The following is a 23,092-nucleotide window of genomic DNA, read 5'->3' on the forward strand; positions in this document are numbered from 1 at the left end:
CAGGGTTGTTTTGGGTTTTTGTGTGTGGTTTTGGTATTTTGGCATGGGCCCCTTTTGTTATCCCTGAGATTTCTGTAGGTAACTGCTCTCTTCCGTCTTTGGTTCTTAGGCACAAGAAACCTTAACTAAGATACCTTAACTAAGCATAAATTAGCATAAATTCTCCGATTGAGTCAGTTCCTGTAGCAGAAAGGACAACTTCACAGAAAAATCTGATCTGATGTCTGCTGTTTTAAGAGGGGAAATACTGAGCTATGTCTGCTGCTCTCGCTTCTGTACCCCAGCCAGCTCTGAGATGTGTTTCAGCGAGGGGCTGCGAGGCTGCAGGTCTCGTCCTGGGCAGCTGCTGTGCCCCAGCATCATGGTGTGGTGCAGCCCCAAGGCAGGAAAAGGTTTGCACAAGTTATTCAAAAAAAAAAAAAAAAAAAGAAAAACTCAGTGATGTCTGTGCTGCCCAGTCACAGATCACGTCCTTTATACGTCTTTCTTCTGCCAAAAAAAGGTGAAAAACACGAACCCCTGAGAAGCGATAATACTGACACTGACTGCCTGACAGCTGAGGAAGAAAACACCCCAAACCTTTGCCAACTCAAAACCCATTAACTTGTGATTATTGCTGTGCATTTAAAAACGAGATGTTAGTTTACACCCTGGGTGTTCCCTGTGCATAGTTTGAGGTTGAGTGGAGAGAAGCTTTAAATGCAGAGTTTGTCAGTTGCTTGCACTCAGAGCTGTGCAGCTCTGCAGTTCTCAGATCTCTTTGCATAACTGCTCAACTTTGATAATCATTATTTTAAATTACTTGGCTATAGCAACACATGATTTGTTCCGTATAGCACAAATTACCAAAAACAACTTTTTTTTTTCCCTTCTTTCCCCCCTTTGCCTCAGAAACAAATCCTGTCCTGTACTTCAGACAGGGCTGCAACCATCCACATGTATTTAGGTCACTGTTGTGCACGGTCACATCTTTCCCCTCGTCACCTGCTGCCAGCACGATAAAAACACAGGTGGATGTGGCACCCTTCTTGAAGACATCCCCCAGAACTACGGGACAGCCTTCCCAGGCAAGAAATCATTACCTTGGCACCAGCCCTGCAGCCATGGGCTGACCCTGGAAAAGCAGGGGGCTTCCTTGGCTTTCCTCCAGCTGGTTTAGTGGCCACTTTGGATTCCTGGAGCCGTGGCAGCACCTGGTCTGTGCATGGTTGAATCGCAGTGGTTCTTGCCTGTGTGGAGTCCTGCGGCTGGTGCCAGGCTCAGGTCTGCGCTCCAGGTGCTGTTGGTGAGAATACCCAACGTGCTGTGGTGCACACACAGTGCACTTTCGATGGAAATGTGATCTTCCTGTAAAGCTGACCTCCTGTTGCACAAGGCAAACCCATTTTGCAATTTTGTGGGGCTGGCTCTGCCTTCCCCTGGGAGCTGCAGGGAACCCGGTCGCTCGCTGGTGCCGTGCTCAGGAGGGCTGGGTTCCTTCCCAGCTCCCCGCAAACCTCTGTGCAAGTGGAGCAGGTGGCTTGGTGTCCCCACCGGGGTGTTTGGTCTGCTTCGTAAAGGCCCTTCGCATCCCCCGTTAAAAGGAGCCTTAGAAAATGCTCTGCGTTGTCCTGGTGTAAATAGGGCTTGTAAATAGGAACTGTGTTACTCCTTAGTGCAGTTAATGTTGTAAATAATGTTACTGTGAGACTTATTGCCCAAGTTTTGTGAATGACCGGATAATGTTTGAATATTTCAATTATACTCCTGTTTTTATTAACATTCACTTCTGTAGCATTTAGCACTCTGATCAGTGAAGATAGCTCCCGCTGCATTTCGTGTTCAGACCAGGTGCTGAGTGCATTGATTCCTCAGACCACAATGTTTCTGCAAGCCCTCAGTCACCCTCAAAACAGTGAAACCGTGTGAGCACTGAGACACGGGGCGGGTGCCTGGGGCAGTGGGAAGGCAGCAGAGCCCATTTCCTCCCTGCCCATAGGAAGCCCACGAAGAATCGCACTGCAATTGCAAACTTACTGTTAAGTGTCTCCAGTTGCTCTTTCTATTTCTCCGTAGCTGAAGAGCCTTTCCAAATTCTGTTTTACGGTGATAAAATACATGCACACGGTGCTTTTCCATAGTGTCTGCTACAAACCAAAGGCTTGAGCTGCAAATCTGTTTGCAGTAAACTTCAATCATGAAATCAATTCTATTTACACTCTGTTAAATATGCATATGTGCCTAGTATCAGAATTTAAGTCGGTAACACTGGCAACAAATTACGAGCATATTGGATTAATGGTTTTCTCTCCTCTTAATATATTGTGTGGTTTCTTTTACCCTTCAGGGGAAAAAAACTGATTAGAGTAAATCACTGCTGATCTTTGAAATATTATACGGTATTTTCTTTGAATCAGTTGGCCAGGAAAATTAATGAACAGTGGAGTTGTTAACCTGCCTTTAAATTGAGATATAAATCCAGCTCAGGAGAGCTGGGTTGCTGGAGTAGAGCTGCGAGATTGGAGTTGTTCTTGTGGCTGAGACACTAGGATTTGGGGCTTGTTTATGCTTATGGCTCAGACAATAGCTAATTCTTAAAATATGTCTTGAGAGAAATATGCCGAGCACAACCTTTGCTCCTCACCAGCACCTGATCTTTAAAAAATCATCAGTTGCTGAAGGTTTTCTTTAGCCCTACATGATCCTTGTAGTGTTGGTAAACTCCTTGCTATCAGAAGTACCATTTTGAGCTTGAATGAGCAGCTTGTAAAACAATTATCCTGTTTTAATGTTGCTCTAACGATTTTGTTATTACCGCATTGAAACAAAAAGTGGTTATTTCAAGCTGAATCCTCCGCAAGGCTGTGGCTGCTTCATTTTCCTGTATGGTTAAAACCAGCACGCAAGAGGGAAGCACATCACCCGTGTGCCCGTGTGTTCCATAGGATTGGTGTGGTAATAGACATACACTTGTATTGCAGCCCAAACAGCTGTAACTGCACCAAAGATGTGGAAGAAACCAAAAGACCGGACCCAAGCCACTGATGAGGTGACAGAGGCGGAAACAGAGGTAAGAGGGAGCAGTCTTCCTTTTTTCCAAATTTAATGATGATGTTGCTCTCTTGAAAGGGTGTTTTAGGCACGTTGCTTCCTCGATCTCTCACAAGGAACCAAGGCAGAATTTGGGGAGGGAGAACTGTGATATTCCCCAGCATCCTTAGATAACTTAGGGCTTCAACAGGGGATAGATGAAATCCAGTTTTCTTCATTCTTGCCAGATTGAATCACTTCCAGCCTTCAAGAACATGTAGTTGTAACTGCTGTCCTCAGGTAAAATGGGTTTGAATCCTTTGAAGGGCATTGTGTGGGGACCCCAAGGCCATGGTGGTGACATTTGGAAGATTCTTTTGCTGCACAGAGGTGTCATTGTGATGTCATGGCCAAAGGATGGTGTTTTCCTGATGGCCACCTGATGAAGAAGTTGGGAAAAGTTGGTATTTCCTTGAAAAACCACCTCGCCAGTAGTTAGATGAATTGAGAACATCTCCTTTGCTGCCATGCTGGTAGGGATGTTTCAGGAGGAACCTCCTTGTTTAAATGTCCTGGGTAAAATTGCTGTGAGAATGTATCACAAAGGGGATGCGAGAATAAAAATTAAAAAATAAAAATAAAATTAAACAACAACAACAAAAACTAAAAATTCAGGCTGCCCTGTATTGGTGCATGTGTGAAAACCGATGTTGGCCGGGTCGTTACTCCAGGTTTTCTTTGTTACTCATCTGCTGTTTACTGCATAACTTTCCCTTATGACAAACACCGTGGAATCTATCTAAAAGCATGGTGCTGCAGAGTAAATCCTGAGTCTAGTGGACAGTACTTCATCCTGTGAGTGAGTGTTTGCAGTTTCTCCACTGAAACAGCAAACAGGCTAATTTACATGTAATGAGTGGGGTACAAGTATGTGCTTTCCACTCTATTTGGGAGAAAAGAGATGCTTAAAACACTTGCATGTGAAGTATCACAGTGCAACGGCTGGTCTGTGGTCAACAGAAGAGCTCATGGTGGGGTATTGCAAGGAAATTAAAAGCCTCCCTGTGCTTGTATTCAAGCCAGAGAGCAGAGGATGTTGCTGGGCTGTGCCAGCAGGTTCTCTCTGTGCGTTTCCTTTGTCATTTGCTGGAGAATTTTCAGCTCCTGGGCCGTGTGGTGTTCGCACCAATGCTAAATGTACGTGGAAGAACATCATACCATTTTACCTTGAAAACCTGCAAAAAGCATTTTAGGACGCAGTTCTCTTAGGTAAGGAGCCAAAAGGATCAAGAGCCTCTCCTGGCGCATCCCAGATTAATTATTTCTTTTGTTTAATGGTTAGATGTGCTGCGGTTCCTCCCAGGAGAAGGGCATTCCTGGCACCTTCCCTGTCTGCATTCAGAATAAGGCTGTGTCCCTGGAGAGCTCCAAAATTAACAGCAAGAGACGCTATAGAAAATGTTGCTTTTTCTGAAGCAGCCGCGGAATTGTGGCTGCATGTTACATTACCTTCTTCACTGGGATCTGCTCCAATTGGCAGTTTATATTTAGAGAAAGGACCCCCCCTCCCCAAGCATGTGCAGCATTCTCTTTAGAGCAGCTCAGGAGCTGTGGGAGAGGGGAGAAGAGAGGTGGTCTTCCTAGGCTCAGACTGTGAGCTGTAACTCGTGGCTGCAATGCTGCAGGGCTTACCAGCTCTGCCACTCCAAGGCGCTGGGCACGTCATGGATAACGCTGAGTCTCTTCATTTGCACTAATAATTACCAGTGGGTTATCCTGGGAGCGAATCGGTGAATGGTCTGGTTATTCTGTGTGTTGTTACAGATCTACACAGCGCTGTTAAGAGGTATATATGTTCCTGTTAGGCACAGACGTGCCATACGAACAAACAAAGAGCCGTTTTGCATGCCTTGAATTTTGGTAGGGTTTTTAATGTGACCTCTCTTTCTGTTTGTGCTTCAGTCTAAAGTAGAAGAGGAACTTTCAGGTGACAAAGTACTTGAATCTGAACAGGATAAAATGAGCCATGGGTTTCAACTGGAGAAAGACCCCTCTGAAGTTAAAAAAGTGAAACCTGTGGAAGAAAACGGAGAACAGGAAGCAGAACCTGTCCGTAACGGTGCTGAGAGTGTTTCAGAGGGAGAAGGAACCGATGCAAACTCAGGCTGCACAGAGAGCTCCAGTGAAGGGCCAACGTACCAATATAAGCCAGGTAAATACTGCACCCTTGCTTGTTTTTTTGCCTTTCTCCTTTGAGGACTGCTCACGTGCAGTGCATCTTACCCATGGAAAGAGGGCTGTTTCCAGTGGTGATGTGCAGGGTGTAGTGTTTTCACCACGTCCAGCTCCCCTGGGATTCACAAAAATACAGGCTCTGAGAGACATTCTGGGGGAGCACAGGAGGAAATTTTTTTTCCTCATGCTTGTCATAATGAAGAGAAGAGGAGAGTAAGGGGACAGGGCGTGACAGGAAGGGAAAATCCTCAATCTCTTGAATTTATTGCACGTGTGGATGTTGGCTGCAGCACATGGGAAATGATGGTGAACCGGTTCCCTTGTCATTACCAGCTGAGAAAAATCCCTGAAGTTTTGCATAAGCAGGCACAGTTTTTAAATAAAAGCTTTGCAAGTTCTGTGTACTTAACGTGTGTATACATCTAATTACCAGGCTAAACAGTTCTGTAAACCTTCAGATTTCTGGAAGCATAAGAAAAAGAAAAGAAACAGTGCCTGGTTTTCAGTCCAGGCTCTGCTCTTGAACTATGGGCATGCAGTTTTTCTGAATAAAATAATTCAAGTGAGGACTCAAAGGACACTTGTGTTTTTGTTGCTGGTTATCACTGGGTATAGCCTACCTAAGGGATTTTCTTGTTATTCATTAAGATATTTAATTCAGAGGCCTGAACCTCTATAAATTCACCTCATTAAAGAGACCTTGAGACCATCTTACTTTTCAGTTGCTACCAGTTTTTAAGTGATTTCTTATTCAGGTGGAGCTTCCTCAAAATAAATTAAGTCATTTTCTTAGGAGCCTTAGAAATTAGGAGTATAAAACAAAATAAGGAAAGACCTTGAAAGCCTGGCAGACAAGGTACTGGGAAGAGGCACCACCATTAAGTGATCACAGTACGGTTATTTCTGCACTGCTTTGTTCTAACAAGGACCCGAGATGCTTTTCTTTTATTAATTTTGTACTGCTGTATTGTTAGGAGAAAACACAGAGGCCTCTTGATAGTTTACCACACACTTATGATAGCTTACCTATTCGTTAGTTAAGCACATCTTGAAGTTAATCCATAATTCATCAGCCACGGCTCTGAAACACTCGATGCAGTCGGAGTGGTCTCGGTTGGGTCTGGAAGTCCTTCCACTTAGCCGAAGGGCTTGGATTGATCCTTTGGAAAGCAGCGTGCATCAGACGTGTGTGCTGCAAAGCAGGGCTGACCACTTGATGCAATAATCCTCAATTTCAGCTCTGCTCTTTCTAAAGATTGGGATTTTGCCTTTTGGTAGGAGGACTTGTTTGTTTGATCCCAGTCTCTCCACTCACTGAATATCTCGAAAGCCTGCTCGTGACATTTCCCAGCTGCTTTTCACGTCAGAACAGCTTGTGAAGAACTTTCCAGGAGAAGGAAGCTGCACATATAAACTGTTTCTTGTTGCTGCCGGTACTTTTCCATGATAGATGGAGGGTGGTGTGGCACGGTGGATGGGCAGCAGGCCGGGAATTCAGCTGCTGGGGCATGGCTAGCCAGCCAAATCAGTTTCTGCACCCTTTAATCACAAAGCTCAGAAGAAGAAAAACTGTGCAAAGAGCTTAAAAAAATTAATTACTTTTGTGTATTTTCATTCCCAGTTAATAAAACCCACCGCTTGAAATAAGTTCCCGTTTGCAGCCTCTGCAGTGTCAAGGGTGCTGAGAACCCAGAGACCTAAAGCTGATGATCAGGCACCAAAATAAAGAAACAAGAGAAAACCGTAACAGCAAACCTGACTGGCTGATTAAATGCAAAACACCACCACTTGGCATCGGTGAAATACAAAGGCGGCATCTCCTACAGATGTTTTCCTTCAGATAAAAACATGCCTCCCACTTAGGGGCCTGACTGGTCAACCTGGCTGATGAACAAGTTGATGTTTTCTTTTCTAACTTCAAACAAACTGCACAGCCAGCAAAGAAAATCCTGTCTCTAGGCTACCAGATGCTAATTTTCCTTGCACTGAAACGTAGGCTGTAGGTTTACATTTTGATTTGCATCAGGCAAGGTTCCTTCTGTCACCACACTACAGTTCTCCTTCCCAGAAGTCCCTCAGAATAAACGGGTGGAAAGTCGCAACTCTTGAATTTTATTTTATTTTTTTCCAGTTTCCACCATTATTTTCATGATGGGTTTTCAAAGGCTCAATGTTTTCAAAGGATCTTTTTGTTGTGCGTGGCCCTCTCCTCAACCACATCAGTGCCATTGTTTTATTGCTCCTTTTTATACAGAAATTGCTTCTTAAATTTCCTCATTTTCACCCAGCAACTTGAATCATCCCCTTTTCTTCATGTCACAAGAGAGAGTGAAAGTTGGAGTTAAAACTGGAGTTAGTTATTAGATCCGTATGCTGCTGCTGCTGGAGCTGGCTGGGTGCTCCCCATCTTCTGTGTTCCTTTAACGTGATGTGTGTTCCTCTCCTCGCTGCCTAGTGGGCCTCATAATTAAAATAAAATTAAAATTTCCTAAGCAGCATTAGCAATCTCCTCCCTTGGATTTAACAGAAATGTGTCTTTGAGAGCAGAGGTTTTTGTTACCTCTGAAGTTTCCTCAAGCAACTTCTTTCATTATAGAGCAGTGGAAGCCTCTGGACCCGGACGGGAAGAAGCAGTACGACAGGGAGTTCTTGCTGGATTTCCAGTTCATGCCTGCCTGTATCCAAAAGCCAGAAGGGCTGCCTCCCATAAGTGATGTGGTTCTCGACAAGGTGAGAGGAGAGCCAATAAAACAGGTACGTGAAGTCTCTTTGTTAGTGAACAAAGATATCTAACGCATGCTTCCTTGCCCTTTTTGACGCAGAATTTTATCCGCAAGGGTAAATACTTGGCTCACGTTGCATCACAAAGTTCTTTGAATAAAAGGTCTTGTTGACTAATGAAGGAGCACAGATGGTTTAAAAACTGAAGCACAGATATTCTTAATGGTTTCTGTCCTGGATTAAGTTTTACGGGGTTGATAAAATTGAAAATGCTGTATGATAGCCATCAGGACCAAAGGATGTTAGCAAAGCAAGAGGCAGTGTATTTGATTAGATCAGTTCTACAGTTAGAAAGCATAGAAAGCTTTCAGGCAAACTCTTCTTTTGGTCTGAAACAGTTGTGTCAGTATTTGTGAGCTGATCTAATAAAAGATCATTAAAACCTCAGCTCTCAAAAACATTTGTGATTCTTATCCAGCTTTATTACAGATGTGATTTTCTCCGCTGTATATCTGTGCTTATAGAAATACTTGTTATTGTGGAGGTGCTGCCACCAAGACCCTGTTCTCATCTCAGAGTGGTGCAGTTCATTGATCTGAACGTAACCACCACAGGCTTGCTTTTAAGATTCAAGCACAGATCAGGATGTAGGCAATTCTCATGTGCAGAAACATTTCTACTCTGAATTTCATGCCCAGGCAAATTGTTAAACACAGCTTTGGTCCCAAAATGGTTTCATCTACCTACTAGATTTCCGTGATTGCTTCTTACTGCTCAGTCTGCTTTTGAGCTGCCTTTGCTCGGTCAGCCATCTGTCTTGCTAACACAGAAGACATTTGTTTGAGGGAAGGTGGCAGTTTTGTGATCCTGAACCAAGACCATTACATTCATATTGCAGAAGACAGGCTTGTGTTGGCATAATTTTATCTTCCATAAGTCATGTTCAGCCTTGAAATGTTTCTGAACTCCACATATTTCCACAACAGTCACCTGTGTAGGAGATATTTTAAATTAAATGTGTATGTTAGTGTAAATGGGGATGCAAAAAACTAGCATGGTTTGTTAAAAGCATTGGCTTAGATATTGAATATGAATATTATTGTTTAGCAGAGATTGTCTGTAGGCTTGTGATGGCTGCAACGCCCTGTTTGTTCTGCTCCACGACTCAGGTCAATCAGCCAAAATTGCCATTGAGAACTCTGGACCCTCGGATATTGCCTCGAGGACCAGACTTCACGCCAGCCTTTGCCGACTTTGGGAGGCAAACCTCCGGTGGAAGAAACGTATCTGGAAGTGTGAGTTTTCCCCAGCTTGCTAATTTAAGAACTGGCCTTACTGTTGAAGCACTGATGAAGTCCATCCTCACGTTTTTGGGCGTTTTCCAATGTTCCACTGGTTCTGGTTTTGTTGGTCTGAATGCAAAGGGGATATTTCTTGGCTGTCAAAATGTAGGCAAATTAGAAAAACATTGCAGACGTTTTTCATTGGTATGTATTGGTCTTAAATGTGTTTGATCTCCTCCTTCCCTTTTCCTGCTTGAGAGGTGTGGAAACATTTCCATACTGTGGACCTGGCAATGGCACGTGTGCGAACACACGTAATTCATACAATGACATGAGCTTTGTGTCAGCATGCGTCTTCACATTAGTCTGCCTCATAGAAAATGCCAATAGAGCAAATAGGTTTTACTAACAAACCAAATAATAATTAACAAAGTGGATGTCCTTGCTTTCTCTACGCTTCTACTTGTTGCTTTGCTTTGATCGCTTTGTTCCTAGTTTTCCTGTCTTTTCATCTGCTTTCCTTTTACGTTCTAGTCTTTGCCCTTTGTCTGGCTTTACCCAAACTCTGTGAATTCTTACTTTCTGCCTGTGCCATCACTTGTCCCGGGTGTGTGGGTGCCCCCAGCATGGTGCCTGCCGAGAGGCTAGGTCAGCCACAGCTGGGGAACAGCAGCTGCCTCAGTTAGGTGCAGTCACTTCTCATTCGTCTCTCTAGGTACATTCAATTTATCTACCTGGATACATCTAATAAAGTATCTATCATTTACCTTTCAAATTTGCTCATTTCAAAGAAGTTTGCTAAATAACCTTGACTTCCAAGTGTGCAGATTTCCAGGAGGCTCGGAGCCAAATGCAGCGATTTCGATGCAGACTTTGAGTTGCTGTAATATTTCTGGTTTGAGAGTGGTCTTGTGGCCAGTGCCTCAGTTCTGGGGTGCGCGTCTGTGTCTTCGAGTAGCTTCAGTGTCACGGTTTGTCTCAGAGAACGACCCGGTCCTGAAACTTTGATGCTGTTTGAGGTCGACATCGCTTCCTATATTTAGCGACTCCACAGTGGGCTGCAGGTTGTACTCCGGCGCCTTCTGTCCTTTCATGCGCTGAATGTCCCGAGCCTCTTGGCACCTTGGTAACATCCCTATTGCTCTTTCTCTTTCCACAGGCCTGCAAAGTGCAGAGCAACCCTGGATTGCCTTCCCTGGCTCGGTGCGGTTCCCCAGCATGCCCTCTCTTGGTCTCGCCTCACCCACCATTGAGGAACCTGCCGATAGGGGTAAGCCAAATCCCCCCCCCTCCCCCCATCTTTGCACCTTTTTGTAGAGTTGTCTTTTTCCATAACGACCACTGTTGATAAAGAATGACTGGCAGAAAACTTTACAAAAAGGTGCAACATTGTTTAAAAAAAAAAAAAAAAGAAAAAAGAAAAAAAAAAAAAAGAAACAAGACTTGCATTGTACCCCTCTAGGCAGTCTTCAGTGGTGGGTGGGACATCACCAGCTGAGGGCATGCTGGGACGTTGGCCTGAGCGGGATCCACGAGGGGTCTGCACTTTGCAGACCTATGGAAAGGGGGAGAAAAGGTAAGTCCTGCTTACCCCGTTCATTTGGAGCATTCAGCACATAACATACATCTTACATTTGCGCCTTTAAAGAGTAGAGCCTTTCTTTGCATCTTCCTCGAGGAGGGGTGGAAGGTAACCTTATTAAATAAGCCTGCTGTCCTGTGATGTCAGTTGTTACAGGATGAGAGGGTATTCAGCCCCAAACAAAATCAGATGTTATCTTCTTGTAAAGCATGGCAAAATCTGCGTGTATGCTCTGTCCACTTGGTCATTCCACATCTACACAGGCCATGCTCATAAACCATTAAACCCACTGCCTATTCCTTGCCTTTGAAATAATGTCAAGCAGCTTAGTGCTAACAAGCTTTCGGCACGTGAAAATCTTTTATTTTGCTTCCTTGGCTTTGTCTTTCCTTCCTTCTTTTTCATTAAATGTGTTGTATGACTGTTTTTAGAACTAACACATGTTAACTCAAACAACATAAGGAGTATCACAACATAGGAAGAAAATACAACTAATAAACATGTTCTGGTGTAGAGAAGAAGTTAGAGAGTTGGGTGACAAGATGCTAACAGAGAAATATGGTTGGAGAGGAGCAGTCCATTCCTGCACGCCAAGGCAGGATGTGTCTGCTTTTATCCTTCCTGACAGGTGTCTGGGATGGCTCATAAAAGTCCCTGGTGGTGGAAACTTGAGTCGCCTGGGTTCTTGTGCTTCCCTGGAAGGCAGTTGTTCCTGGCGTCTAACCTCAATTTCGCTTTCTGCTATAGAAGACTGTACTTAGAGGGAGCAGCAGTTCTCTAGTTTTTTTGGATGTTTTTAAAACATTCCTATGGCTGCGTCCTAAGAGCAGAGGTGGACCATAAGGTAGAGCACGAGGTCGTACTTTGCTGCTGTGAGTTTTTGGCTCCTCAGCAGGAGACTTGTCCGTGTCTTTCTGCTTTCCTTTTTTCCCCTGTTCATCTGGAAGACAGGTAATTCAGATTAATGTAGTAACATCTGGTAAGCACTTCTCCATGCCTTTGGTGGAAAATATTATTTCAGTGCAAGCTGTAGTGCCACAATCACAGGTGTTACAGAACTATTATTATTTTTTGGTCTGGGTTATGAAAAGGAGGCCAGGCATGAGCTCAAATGCCTCTTTAACTTGCTGCTTTGTAAATTTGGAAAAAAAAAAAGCCAGGTTTTTCTGTTAAAAGTTTATGATTTGTATATTATTTTATACACATTAGAGGAGGCTTCTGTTCGCTGCTTTTAAAACGTAATGAAACATTCAGCTAGTTTGAACCAAGTTTATTCACACATTTAAAAAAAAAAAAAAAAAAGAACATAATCTTAAATAAAGCTTTTGTTTTATTAATGCATTTAAAGGTCTGGTCTCCAAGGCAGTCAGATTTGAGTAAGCCATGAGGACAATCTCCATCTCCCCCTGTAACATGCTGATGTTCAGGAGAGGCGTGAATGGTCTCTGCATCGTTCAATTTTGCAAGGGAAATAAAATCGTTGCCTTCAGGGAGGTGTTATTTGCTCAGAAAGCAAATGCTTTGGCTTTGTGTGGACCCATGCCCCGCAGAAGGGTCGTGCCTCTGCCTCTCTCTTCTCACGCGTTACAGCCTGGCTGTAGTTTGAAGGTCCTTCAGACCAGTGTTACCTCTGTGCAAGAGAAATGGGGCAGCTGCAGGTTGCCTCTCTTTGGCCTTGCCCGTGTCCCTGGTGGAAATTAGCCCAAACCTTCTGAATTTCAGGGCATGTGGCCAGCCTGGGCTTTTTGCAGACAAGGAGTTGTATAATGAGGTCTAGTGCATGTAGCTGAAGCTGGCCACTTTCCTGTTCCTTTACTGTCTGATACTTCAGTGGGAAGGACGTTTCCTCTTTCCATGGCTGTATGTTTGCTGCACGGTGTGAATCTGGGCAGCACAAGTGGCTGCAAGTTGCATCAAATTGCATTAAGATGGGCGATGCTCAGATGCAGGACTTCACTGCATCACAGCGGTGTCTTTTGAGGGGCAGATGTTCTCAGTGGAAACAAAGAGGTTGTAGGGAGTGTCTGACGACTGTATGGGGAAGGTGTCCGTCTGGAATTGTTGTGAAGGCTCCTGTGACTTGCAGACTCGTTGCACTGTCGATTTTTGGGGAGCGACTGACTTGGCTGTTCCTTTACCCTCGCGGTGTGTGCCCACAGAGGTTTGAGGCTCGTGTCTGTGCGCTCCAGCAGGGCAGGTGCCAGGGCAGCATGCTGACGTGCTGCACCATGTGTCCCTTTTCCGTGCTTCACCTCGGTGTACCAAGCGTGTCCTGGCACGAGATGGTTGTCTTCCCACAGCATTTTGTTTTGATGCTGTTACCACATAATGAAGCCCAAGAGAACTCCAGCAGCGGTGGTGATTATGTTCATTAGCATTCAGCAGCAGCACGCATTTACCTCATCAAAGCCCACTGTTTCAAATTGCATATATAAGCCTAAGGAGGGTGGAGTTTTGTTTTCAGATGTGCAAAGTCAGTTAAGGGATGATGCATGACATGTGAGGCACCAGCTGTGAGAGCACTTTGCCCATGTATTCAGTGAAGCTGTTTGAGTAACTGAGATGGTTTTGCCTCTCTGATGCTGGCTTGTTCACTCTGTTGAACAAAGAAATGCTTTAACTGGCCCAATCTTTGACGTAGAGGTTGCCTTCTGTCCACTGAAGAGATTAATTACTTCTGTTGAAAATAACAGGCTTTGATAATGGGGTTTTATTGCGCTAATTTTTGCATTGAGGTAAGACATTTCTAATAAACTAATTGAGAAATATGAGCACATAAGTGAAAAATAACATCAGTACAACATTGGATACGTTCAGTCCTTAATCAGAAGATCCCAGCTTATGAGGTGGGACTTTGTGGGTGCCTTCTGCCAGATCGCTAGTACAACTGATGAAAAATTCCCCGGTTTCAGGAGTTTTTCAGGTCTGACTTAATTAGGAGGAGCAATACAGCATTGCAGAGAATTGCTTGATGCTGTTTCAGACAAAGTACCATGTTGCCATTTCTTCTTCTGTGAAGCTACAGAGAGTTTGACCCGTACCTGTCAGGATTTGCGTTTCCTTAGTGCAGGAGCAGCCCTTGGTGCTCTGTTAGTGTGTTTTATGTAATTCCCGTCTTAAACGTCTCTGTTGTTTGAAGCAAGCTCCAGTAAAACTTAGCGTTTTTGCCAGAGCTGCTAATCAATCACTACCTGATTGCTTGGGATGGCATTTTTGAAGTAAACCTGTGAGGATTTAATCCTTAAATACTCTTTGCAACAATGTCTGAGCTGCATGGTTCCTGGCTTCCAAGAGGCTGTTTGGGTCACTTGGGTTCAGTTCCACAGCGCTTGAGTAGTATTTGGGCATCGCCAAAGTGTGGAAGCAGAGCCATGAAGGCAGTGGTCATCCCACATCTGTGTCGGGAAAGGCTGCCTGGGAGAAACATGTTTGGTGTCTCCACGTTCCCTCTGACCAACCTGGACCAGCGGGTTGCTTTGGAGGGAGTCCTAAAAGTCATAGGATGAGTTGGTGATTGTTGATGTTGCCATCAGCATATGTTGGCTTGTGCCCCTGGAACATTTATCAAGATGTGAGTTTAAAAGGGGATATAACAAGGAATGTTTTTGTCCTAGTTGTTGAATGTTGGACCGAGGAGATCTCAGCCAGGCCAGAGGAGAGAGCCCAGGAAGATTATCACTGTGTGTGTGAAAGAGGATGTCCACCTGAAGAAGGCAGAGAACGCCTGGAAGCCGAGCCTGAAAAGAGAAAATCAAACCGAGGACCCAGAAAATGTCAAAACCCAGGTGAGAGTGTGAGCAAGCACTTCAAGCAAGTACAGCGGTCTGTAACAGAAGAAAGGTGATCATTTGCCTTTGCTGTTGTGTAAGACAGTGGAAAAGGGCAATGAATTCCAGTTTGAATCGCAGCTTTCCCCTACCTGTATCTTTTTTTTTTCATCTGTTTATTCTCAAACCAGTGTTTAAATGGCAGTCCTGTATATTAAGACAGTCTAAATAGGGAACACCAGACAACCTACTACCTCTCCTCCAGAGCTGTTTTTTCTATTGCTGTTTTAGTAGAATTTTTCAGTCTCCATTCTAAAGCAAACAACCTCAGACTTCCAGCACAGAACTTGCTTTTCATCCCCTTTTAGACTACGTTTCTGTGCTGAACCTCAGCAGTACTGAGGTTCCTCTGTAAGATTCCCTCGGCTTGTCCTGCCCAACCCAACCACGCTCTCTCTGAAGCTTTCTCTGTCTTTCTCCCCCTCCTTTCCTCTGTGAGGCAGCCTCTCTGGGTAGAGCTATTTGCCTGGTGGTGAAAATTCTAATTTGTAGGATAAGCTGAGGTAGTCGTGAAGGACACTAGAATTCTGTTCCCAGGGCTAACAGCAGCCTTGTTGACCTAATTATCATCAGGACAGTTTTAAAAAGAAAGCCTTAAATATAGAAAAAGTTGATTGCCCCTGGTTGAGAGAGATGATGATCACTCCCGTATTAATTTATATTTCATAGCTAAATTGATAACCGAGAAGAATATTTCAGTTGGGTGACAGCAAGGCTTTGTGCCTCTGTTGTGCTTGGAAAAAAAGTGCTTGGGCATTTCCAAAAATACGGCACTGCAACTGTGAACTGTGATCTGTAGTAGCCGGTAGCTGAGTTATGGTTGGAGCTGAACTGTACACAGATGTGTGGTTATGTACCTCAGTATCCTAGTCCTACAGGACATCTTCTCTGTTCACCTGCAAAATGCCTAGCTCATTGCTCAAAGCCACCCTATGCCTCTTTGATTTGTGCTTAAACTCAAAAGTTGTCCTGTCATTCAGGAGCTGTTCCGCAAGGTACGAAGCATCTTGAACAAGCTGACACCCCAGATGTTCAATCAGCTTATGAAGCAAGTAACAGACCTGACAGTAGATACAGAAGAGAGGCTGAAAGGAGTCATCGACCTGGTCTTTGAGAAGGCTATTGATGAACCAAGCTTCTCTGTGGCGTATGCAAACATGTGCAGATGTCTTGTAACGGTAAGAGGTTTCCAAAGTTAGATAGCAAGTTCCTCAGGGAAAACATTCTGCATCTTATCCCTGAGGACTGATAAGCAGTAATATAAATGCAGCAAGGGCAGACTTAAAGGGTGGTTTCTGAACATGAATAAAAATAATTTACATCACATATTTCTTCCTCTACATTCATTGGCCATGGCAGGCTTTGCTTGGAGTAACGCTTTTTTTGGAGTCAAGGGCACCGAGCGCTTTGCTGTGCCTGGTCGCAAGATGCTGTGAGTCACGTTTGGAAGTCCAATTTCTCCCTCTCATTTCAAAGGGAAGCCTAAGGTGCAGAGCCAAGCTTTGGACAGTTAACTGTCAGATGCTTGGTTGGGACAAAACATCCCCTTCCTCCCCCAGCTGATGATTTGCTGTGCCGTACAATGAAGGAGCACAGCTTCAGGGTCTTCAGTGTGTAATAGCAGAGTTTTTAAGCAGTGGGCCTTTTTAAAGGATTCCATGAATGGAAATGTAATCTGTCTCCAGGCAGAGGTGGCGTCAGCCAAATTCTGAGTGTGACTTTACATATGGAATCTAAAACTCCGCTGGAAATCATGACATGCTGCTTAACTGTCATGGCCTTGCAAACTTGCATTGCTGAAAATGAAGTACATAATAAAATGTAATGGATAGCTTATAACAAATCTCGCTTGTACGTAGAGTTTAGCTGTATTTCTGCTGATGTTCTTCTTCCTTTTCCTACAGCTGAAAGTGCCCATGGCAGACAAACCTGGGAGCACAGTAAATTTCCGCAAGTTGCTATTAAACCGCTGCCAGAAGGAATTTGAAAAGGACAAAGCTGACGACGATGTCTTTGAAAAGAAACAGAAAGAACTTGAAGCTGCTACCACTGTAAGTGGTATATTTCCCCATAAATTCTCAGAGCCCTCTGAAAAGGATCCCTTTTGAAGATGGCAGTCAACTGGGGGGGAATATTGAAGCTGAGTTTCATTCTGTCACTTTGGCTGAATGTAATTAAAAATATTTGCCTTGATTAGTGTATTTATAAGCTCTTTTTGGTTCTTAGGAGAAAAAGAGCAAATAGGGACACCAGTGACTAGGTCTGTAAAACCGGCTCTTTTGAAGAGTTCTGTGCTCTTTGAACATGCTCTTTAGAGCTGTTTTTCTGTTTTACAGCCAGAGGAGAAGACACGGCTCCATGACGAGCTGGAAGAGGCCAAGGACAAAGCCAGACGGAGATCCATTGGGAATATAAAATTCATTGGCGAGCTTTTCAAACTGAAAATGCTGACGGAGGCGATCATGCATGACTGCGTGGTAAAGCTGCTGAAAAACCACGATGAGGAGTCCCTTGAGTGCCTTTGCCGCCTGCTAACTACCATTGGCAAGGACCTGGACTTTGAGAAAGCAAAGGTAGGGCAGGATCAGAAAGGAGTAATGAGGCTGGCGGGGCAGAGGATGGAAAAATGGGTGTGGAGTGTTTTTATTGGAGATTTTATTTTTTCCTCGCAAATATTTGTACAGCATGAGGAAGTCATCCACTCTTCCATGGATGTTTCATCACTACCTGGCCTTCGTCCCCCCTCTCAGTCCCTCTCTAATACTCTGTACCATTTTCAACAGTGTAATCCAATCATTACATGTTTCCAAGTATTTCATCCAAGCACATAGTCTAAACGTGCTTGACATATACCCTGTGCTTCATTTTCCAAATAGATTTTACTTCTTATCTGTAGTTTCTAAAACATTAAAGCAGTTTCTTTGCTGCTGATGATTTGTATTACCCAGGAATTCTACCACTGAATGTATTATTCGATGTTAAATCTAAAAAACACACCACCTTGTTAGCTGCCTTAAACCCCAACCTGAATTTTGGCAGATGCATTTATTTTGTGTCATCTCCAGCTATGCTGGAGTGAAACAGCTGTTTTGCAACTGCACTGCTCCAGCATCCTCCTCCTGACTTCCCAACAAATGTGTGTGTAACACAGAGCATTACGCACTCCCTGAGCTTCTATTGGCACAGGCGATCTGCTGCTCCTTTGCAAAAGCCAGGCATGGGATGAAAAAGCATTTGCGGATTTTGCCAGAAATCAGTTGGATTCAGCTCTGGAAACAAACGGAGCTAATTGTTTTCAGCTGCTCAGGGCAGGGAGTTCCCTTACAGTGCACTGGGTTGCAGGGATCACGGTGGATCAGCTCTGATCTGCATAGGGCATCCTCAGAGAAACAGTTTCTCAAGCCATTTTGTGGAGAGTTGACCAAAAAATTGCAGTTCACCACTAAATACCCACATCATTACGTAGTAGCATGTGCATTGTTGATGCAGGTTTGAAAGTGCCAGAAGAGGGATTTAAATCTCTCCACATGCGTTGGGAAGAAAACAGGGTTTGACTTCTAAGCAGTAGCTGAGGTCATGTTGGATAAGTCCTGGACAATGTTTTAGTCTTTAGTAGCACAGAAACAGAGGAAAAGCAAACTTTTTTGGTGCACTGGCTGCTTCCACAACCCTAAGCTGCACCAAGGGTTGATGCTTTCAGATGTCATGTTTCTGGGTGTGAGAAGGTGCCTGGGTCCTGTCCATCTGGGTTGTTATTTCTATTAAGATGGAGAGAGAATCCTTTATTTATTTTCTATTAATGAGGGAGACACTTAATTACGCATTTGTATTGAAGCTAAAATGTTGTTAAAATTTCTGGAAAATGTCCATTTTAAATATTTTTCCCATCATTCCTAACTTTGGAAAACTTCGCTTGCTTAGCTGAAACTTTGTTTAAGTGTAAAGAAAAGGATTTAGCAGGTTCTTTATGAAGGGAGTGGGAAACATTTTATAAAACTGCCCTGAAACTTTTTAAAACAGATGAAGCTGTTTAAAAAAGCCAAAGAGTTTTTTTAGAGCCTGGCAAGTCAAATTTAGACCTGGTGAAGGCTTCTGTAATAATACCACTTTGCGTCTTAGGGAAGATTTGTTTTCATTACATCATCACTTTTTGGAAGAAAAGGCATAAATAAGATGGGATATAGTGCTCGTGGGGTTTTGTACCACAGCTGAGCCTGTTAAACAGCTGCTTGCTGACAGAGGCAGTGCATCTTCCCCCCCCTTTTGCCTGACCCCAGCTGAGATGGCTCCGGGGTAAAGCAAGGAAACGGTGTCTGCAGGGTTAATTTTGTGGCTATTTAGTTCCCTTAACCAGTTTTTCTTGGGCTGAGATGGGCACGTGTTGCTGGTACGAAAAGGGGGAGCTGATAGGTAGAACCAGGACTCCTCTTACTGGTGGCAGCTAGCCAGAAGGTGGCTTCACTGTGCCACAGAAAAAAAGAACATCCAGTTCTTTAATGTATGGCAAATTTATTCTGTACATGCAGAGAGTGTAGATAATCTGAGTAATTAAAAATACAATGGAAGTGTGTGCTGAATGAAGGAGGTGTCTGCAGACTCATGCAGTTGAGCATTACACTCAAATCCAGCCTGTGGGTGCATACAAGACCCCAAAGCACCTTCTGCAGGGAGCAGATCTGGATCCCCCGCTGGGCTTCTGGCATGCAGCTGCTATAGTACTGAGCCCACAGACTCCCCACCTCAGGGAGTATGTTCACTGTCTTCCAAGATACACTGACGATGACATTTCTCTTGTGTAGCCTCGCATGGACCAGTATTTTAATCAGATGGAGAAGATTGTGAAAGAGAGGAAAACATCTTCAAGGATTCGGTTCATGCTTCAGGACGTAATAGACCTAAGGCTGGTAGGTACCAACTCCAGTAATAACAGAGCGTGTTCCCTTGCACGTCTAGGCTGGAAGGACACTGACACAAGATCAGGGATTATGGAAGTTACAGCAACAGTGGAATGTTAGGGGGAGATTTGTGCTCTTTATCATCCCAGAAGCCTGGCTGTTTAATAAGGAGCGTCTCTTTTTCCGTTTTTTTAATTATTATTATTTTTTTTTTATTAAGTTGTTAGACGGGTGAAATGGTGTTGGGTGTTTCAGTTCATCTTATTGTTAGACACGCACACACAACAGCTTCTGATAACACCGGTCTGGCCCCACTACAGCAGACATGCCTGAACCCTTTCCCCACGACAGGCTTTGGATGTTCTTCTGCCACGGCAGCCCCTCTGCTCCCATCTGCCAGTCATACTGCCTAGCTGCAGTCATTCCTGTGCACTCTGGGGTGTAGCTGTTCCCTGCCAGCACTAACTTGTTCTGATGGGACCAAAGCACTGTGGGATGCGTACCCCACAAACTGGGGGGTCAGTGTGGCTGTAAAACAAATGAGAGCTCTTCTTCAACACGTGTTGTGTAGAGCAATAACCCCATATTAGCCTGTATTGCTGCTACAGGTAGGCATCTGCTAGGTGTTTCCTGGCCATACCATGTTAAGCAAAAGCGAATGAAATCTGTGCTCTTGTCGGAGTGCGGTGATGGTGGGTCCACACCAAACTCCTTAACTGATGAGTAGGAAGTACCCTGTCCACAGATGTCAAAACACACAGAGCAGGCACGGGCCTGCCCATCTTGTAATCCCAGCAGGATTTTGAACAAAGCCAAGGTGTTAGACCTGGGGTCTCAGTGAAGGGTGTCTGCACGCCGGCTGAAAATGGGACTGCACCTTGCACAAACATTCCCAAATAGCTGTAATTTCACCCTTACAACACGTGCTTTGGTAGCAGCGCGGCTTTAGCAGTACTAGACTCAAGACAGCACTTGACTGAAGCCCTGAGTGGGTTTTACTCTTACCTCAAATGGCTGTTTTGGGGTTTGTACAGACCGAAGTCACTGTTTCAACTACAGGGTACGCAAAGATAATGATCTCAAAAGTTGTATTGAAGTTGTAGCAAAATTAAGAGGTAGTCTGGTTAATTTGGGGGATAGATGGATCTGTGAAGTGTATGGTTGAATAGACACATCAAGCAGTAGAAATGTTTCGCAGAGACACATCTCCACCTCTCTGCTAGATTCTTTTCTTAGCCGTCACGACCCCTGGAGTGACAAAGCACCATCTCCAGATAAAATGCAGTCACTTCTAAATTTCAGAGTTTCATGTTTTTCCTCAAGCTTGGAGGAAGGGTTCCAATGAGCACAGTCAATAATAAACAGAGTGAGAGTAACAGCAGCCCCCCTCTAGCTCATCTCTTCCTTGACCTAGGAAGACTGGAAAGCTGGAAATGTGCTAGGGGTTAATATGGATTGAATTCAGTCATGTCTCTCCAAAGCCAGGTCCTCACTCCAGCCTTCAATCTCCACCAATATACACACCATAGCCTACATACAGAGTATATACCTCTGACCTGTGGTGCAGCAGTAACCACATCAGCAACATTGCCCAGCTCCACAAAGCTTTCTCCAGTCCCTCTGAGAGCGTCCCACTAACACGTCAGAAGAGTGGCGGGGTAGGCGTTGTTCACCGTACTTGGAATACCCCATTTCCAATGCTCCGCTCCCAGAAGTATCGCTGAGCACATTTGTTTCTCTCCTAGTGTAACTGGGTTTCGCGGAGAGCAGACCAAGGCCCAAAGACCATCGAGCAGATTCATAAAGAAGCCAAGATTGAAGAGCAAGAAGAACAGAGGAAGGTCCAGCAACTCATGACCAAAGAGAAAAGGAGACCGGGTAAAGTAAAAGCCAAGTTGGCTGCTTGGCTTTTAAAATACCTTAAATTACTACTGGCCCTTGAAGTTGATGCTTACCTGAAGGTCAATTTGAAGTGACAGGTGTTTCTTGGAGGCATAGGGCCAAACCAGGCAAATCTTCTTGGTTCCTGAGGCATGGTAGCCCCTTGTGCTGGCTTAACGCATGCTCCTTGCTTTGTCCAGCCACAGCAAGGCACTGTTTTGCAGCATGACTGATCAGAACAGTGTCTTCCCTTCCAAAAAGGCTGGAAATAATTTTATGGAAGTGTAGATTAGCTTCAAAACAAATTGCAACTAGGATGATGTTTAAATATCCAGTAGAGTACAAATAGAAATCAGGTGGTATAAAAGTGCCAGTGAGAGCAGAAGTGCACAGAGAGCTTTCAGTACGGATTCTGGGGATAAAGGCACATGTTCTAGTAAAATGGATTAGCAAGCAGGGAAAACAAAGACTGGGACTGAGGAGCGCATGGAAACGTGTCATCTTTGGAATTCCTTAATATGAAGGATTATTAAAGTGCTGTGAAAACAGGCCATAAAGAAAATACAAGAGACTTTGTTTTAGTTATTCTGAAATTGGTATCAGTAGAAGGTAAGGAACTTGTGACTACTTGGATGGGTCTTAGTTTCCTTGGATAGAAGCACGCCATCTTCTTTTTCTCCTTGTGTTGAACTTGGAGTCTCCCAGGGTCCTGCTGGGGACGAGCTGAAGGTGGTTGTGTTTGTTGTCTGGCAGGTGTCCAGCGGGTCGATGAAGGCGGTTGGAACACTGTGCAGGGAGCAAAGAACAGCAGAGTGCTGGACCCCACCAAGTTCCTTAAAATCACCAAGGTAGGTGCCAGCACAGGACTCATTCAGATGCCAAGGTCTTACCAGATTGCATCCCTCCATCTAGGAGAGACTGTTACAGTGTTCACAGGTCAAAATTTGTGATTTGGGGGTATTTTAAATACCTAGAGTTAGTACTGTGCATAAAAAATGCACAAAGGAAAACTCCATTGCCTTCTAAATGGTTCCTGAGGCATATTCTGGTTGTTCTAAGGGACAGCAGTACACATACACTTGCCTATGTTTGTAGTGTCCTTTTAGTGACACAGAAGTTCTCTAAGTTGAAAAAGTGCACTTTATCAAGTGATGAAAAGAGAATGCAAGTGAGTAACTGTCTGATGCTGATGCAGCACATCAAAGGACTGTTATAGGAGTGTCAAGCACCTGGCAGTATGAACCCTTTGCCTCAAATACTTAAGACCCATTCTGATGCTGCTTAGTAGAAAGGATTCCACGTGCAATTTGAAAACGTGTTCTTATCATATCACAGATAGCAGCACTCCAGGCTTAAAAGACTCAGGTAGTATGAGAAGAACTGTGTCCACTTTTACCATGTTTCTAGACTTGTATTCATTGCAGTTACATCTGTCAGTATGTGATCCAATTCCACATCTATCCTCCATATGAGCACCTTCCTGTTATTTGCCTTTGGAGTGATGTTTTTGCAGCATTTATCTCAGGCTGCAAGTTAGGCAGGCTAGGAGATTATTCTTATGTAAATGGTCTTCAGAACAGCCATGGGATTTTTTGCCAAGGAGAACTCAGTCTGACATAAATCAGGGTGATTCCCAGACATTCCTGTGTCCCAGTTAAT

General features: G+C 44.2%; 1 protein-coding gene across 17 annotated transcripts in view; it reads left to right on the forward strand.

The window, feature by feature from the left end:
• The window catches only part of EIF4G3 (eukaryotic translation initiation factor 4 gamma 3), a 152,422-nt gene that overhangs the window by 110,455 nt on the left and 18,875 nt on the right, over positions 1-23,092 (forward strand). For 15 of the 17 annotated variants that reach the window (XM_068658534.1, XM_068658535.1, XM_068658536.1 and 12 more), the window contains 12 exons: positions 2,961-3,049; positions 4,972-5,221; positions 7,841-7,998; positions 9,135-9,260; positions 10,408-10,518; positions 14,445-14,615; positions 15,638-15,835; positions 16,562-16,708; positions 16,994-17,230; positions 19,457-19,561; positions 21,298-21,430; positions 22,187-22,281. In XM_068658534.1, the coding sequence (XP_068514635.1) occupies positions 2,961-3,049; positions 4,972-5,221; positions 7,841-7,998; positions 9,135-9,260; positions 10,408-10,518; positions 14,445-14,615; positions 15,638-15,835; positions 16,562-16,708; positions 16,994-17,230; positions 19,457-19,561; positions 21,298-21,430; positions 22,187-22,281 (1,820 nt within the window). Of the gene's footprint in view, positions 1-2,960; positions 3,050-4,971; positions 5,222-7,840; positions 7,999-9,134; positions 9,261-10,407; positions 10,519-10,710; positions 10,825-14,444; positions 14,616-15,637; positions 15,836-16,561; positions 16,709-16,993; positions 17,231-19,456; positions 19,562-21,297; positions 21,431-22,186; positions 22,282-23,092 lie in introns of those variants that run through there. The other 2 variants (XM_068658537.1, XR_011089472.1) reach the window with 2 other exon arrangements.

The sequence above is a fragment of the Anas acuta genome, chromosome 22 (assembly GCF_963932015.1).
Source record: "Anas acuta chromosome 22, bAnaAcu1.1, whole genome shotgun sequence".
Lineage (NCBI taxonomy): Eukaryota > Metazoa > Chordata > Aves > Anseriformes > Anatidae > Anas > Anas acuta.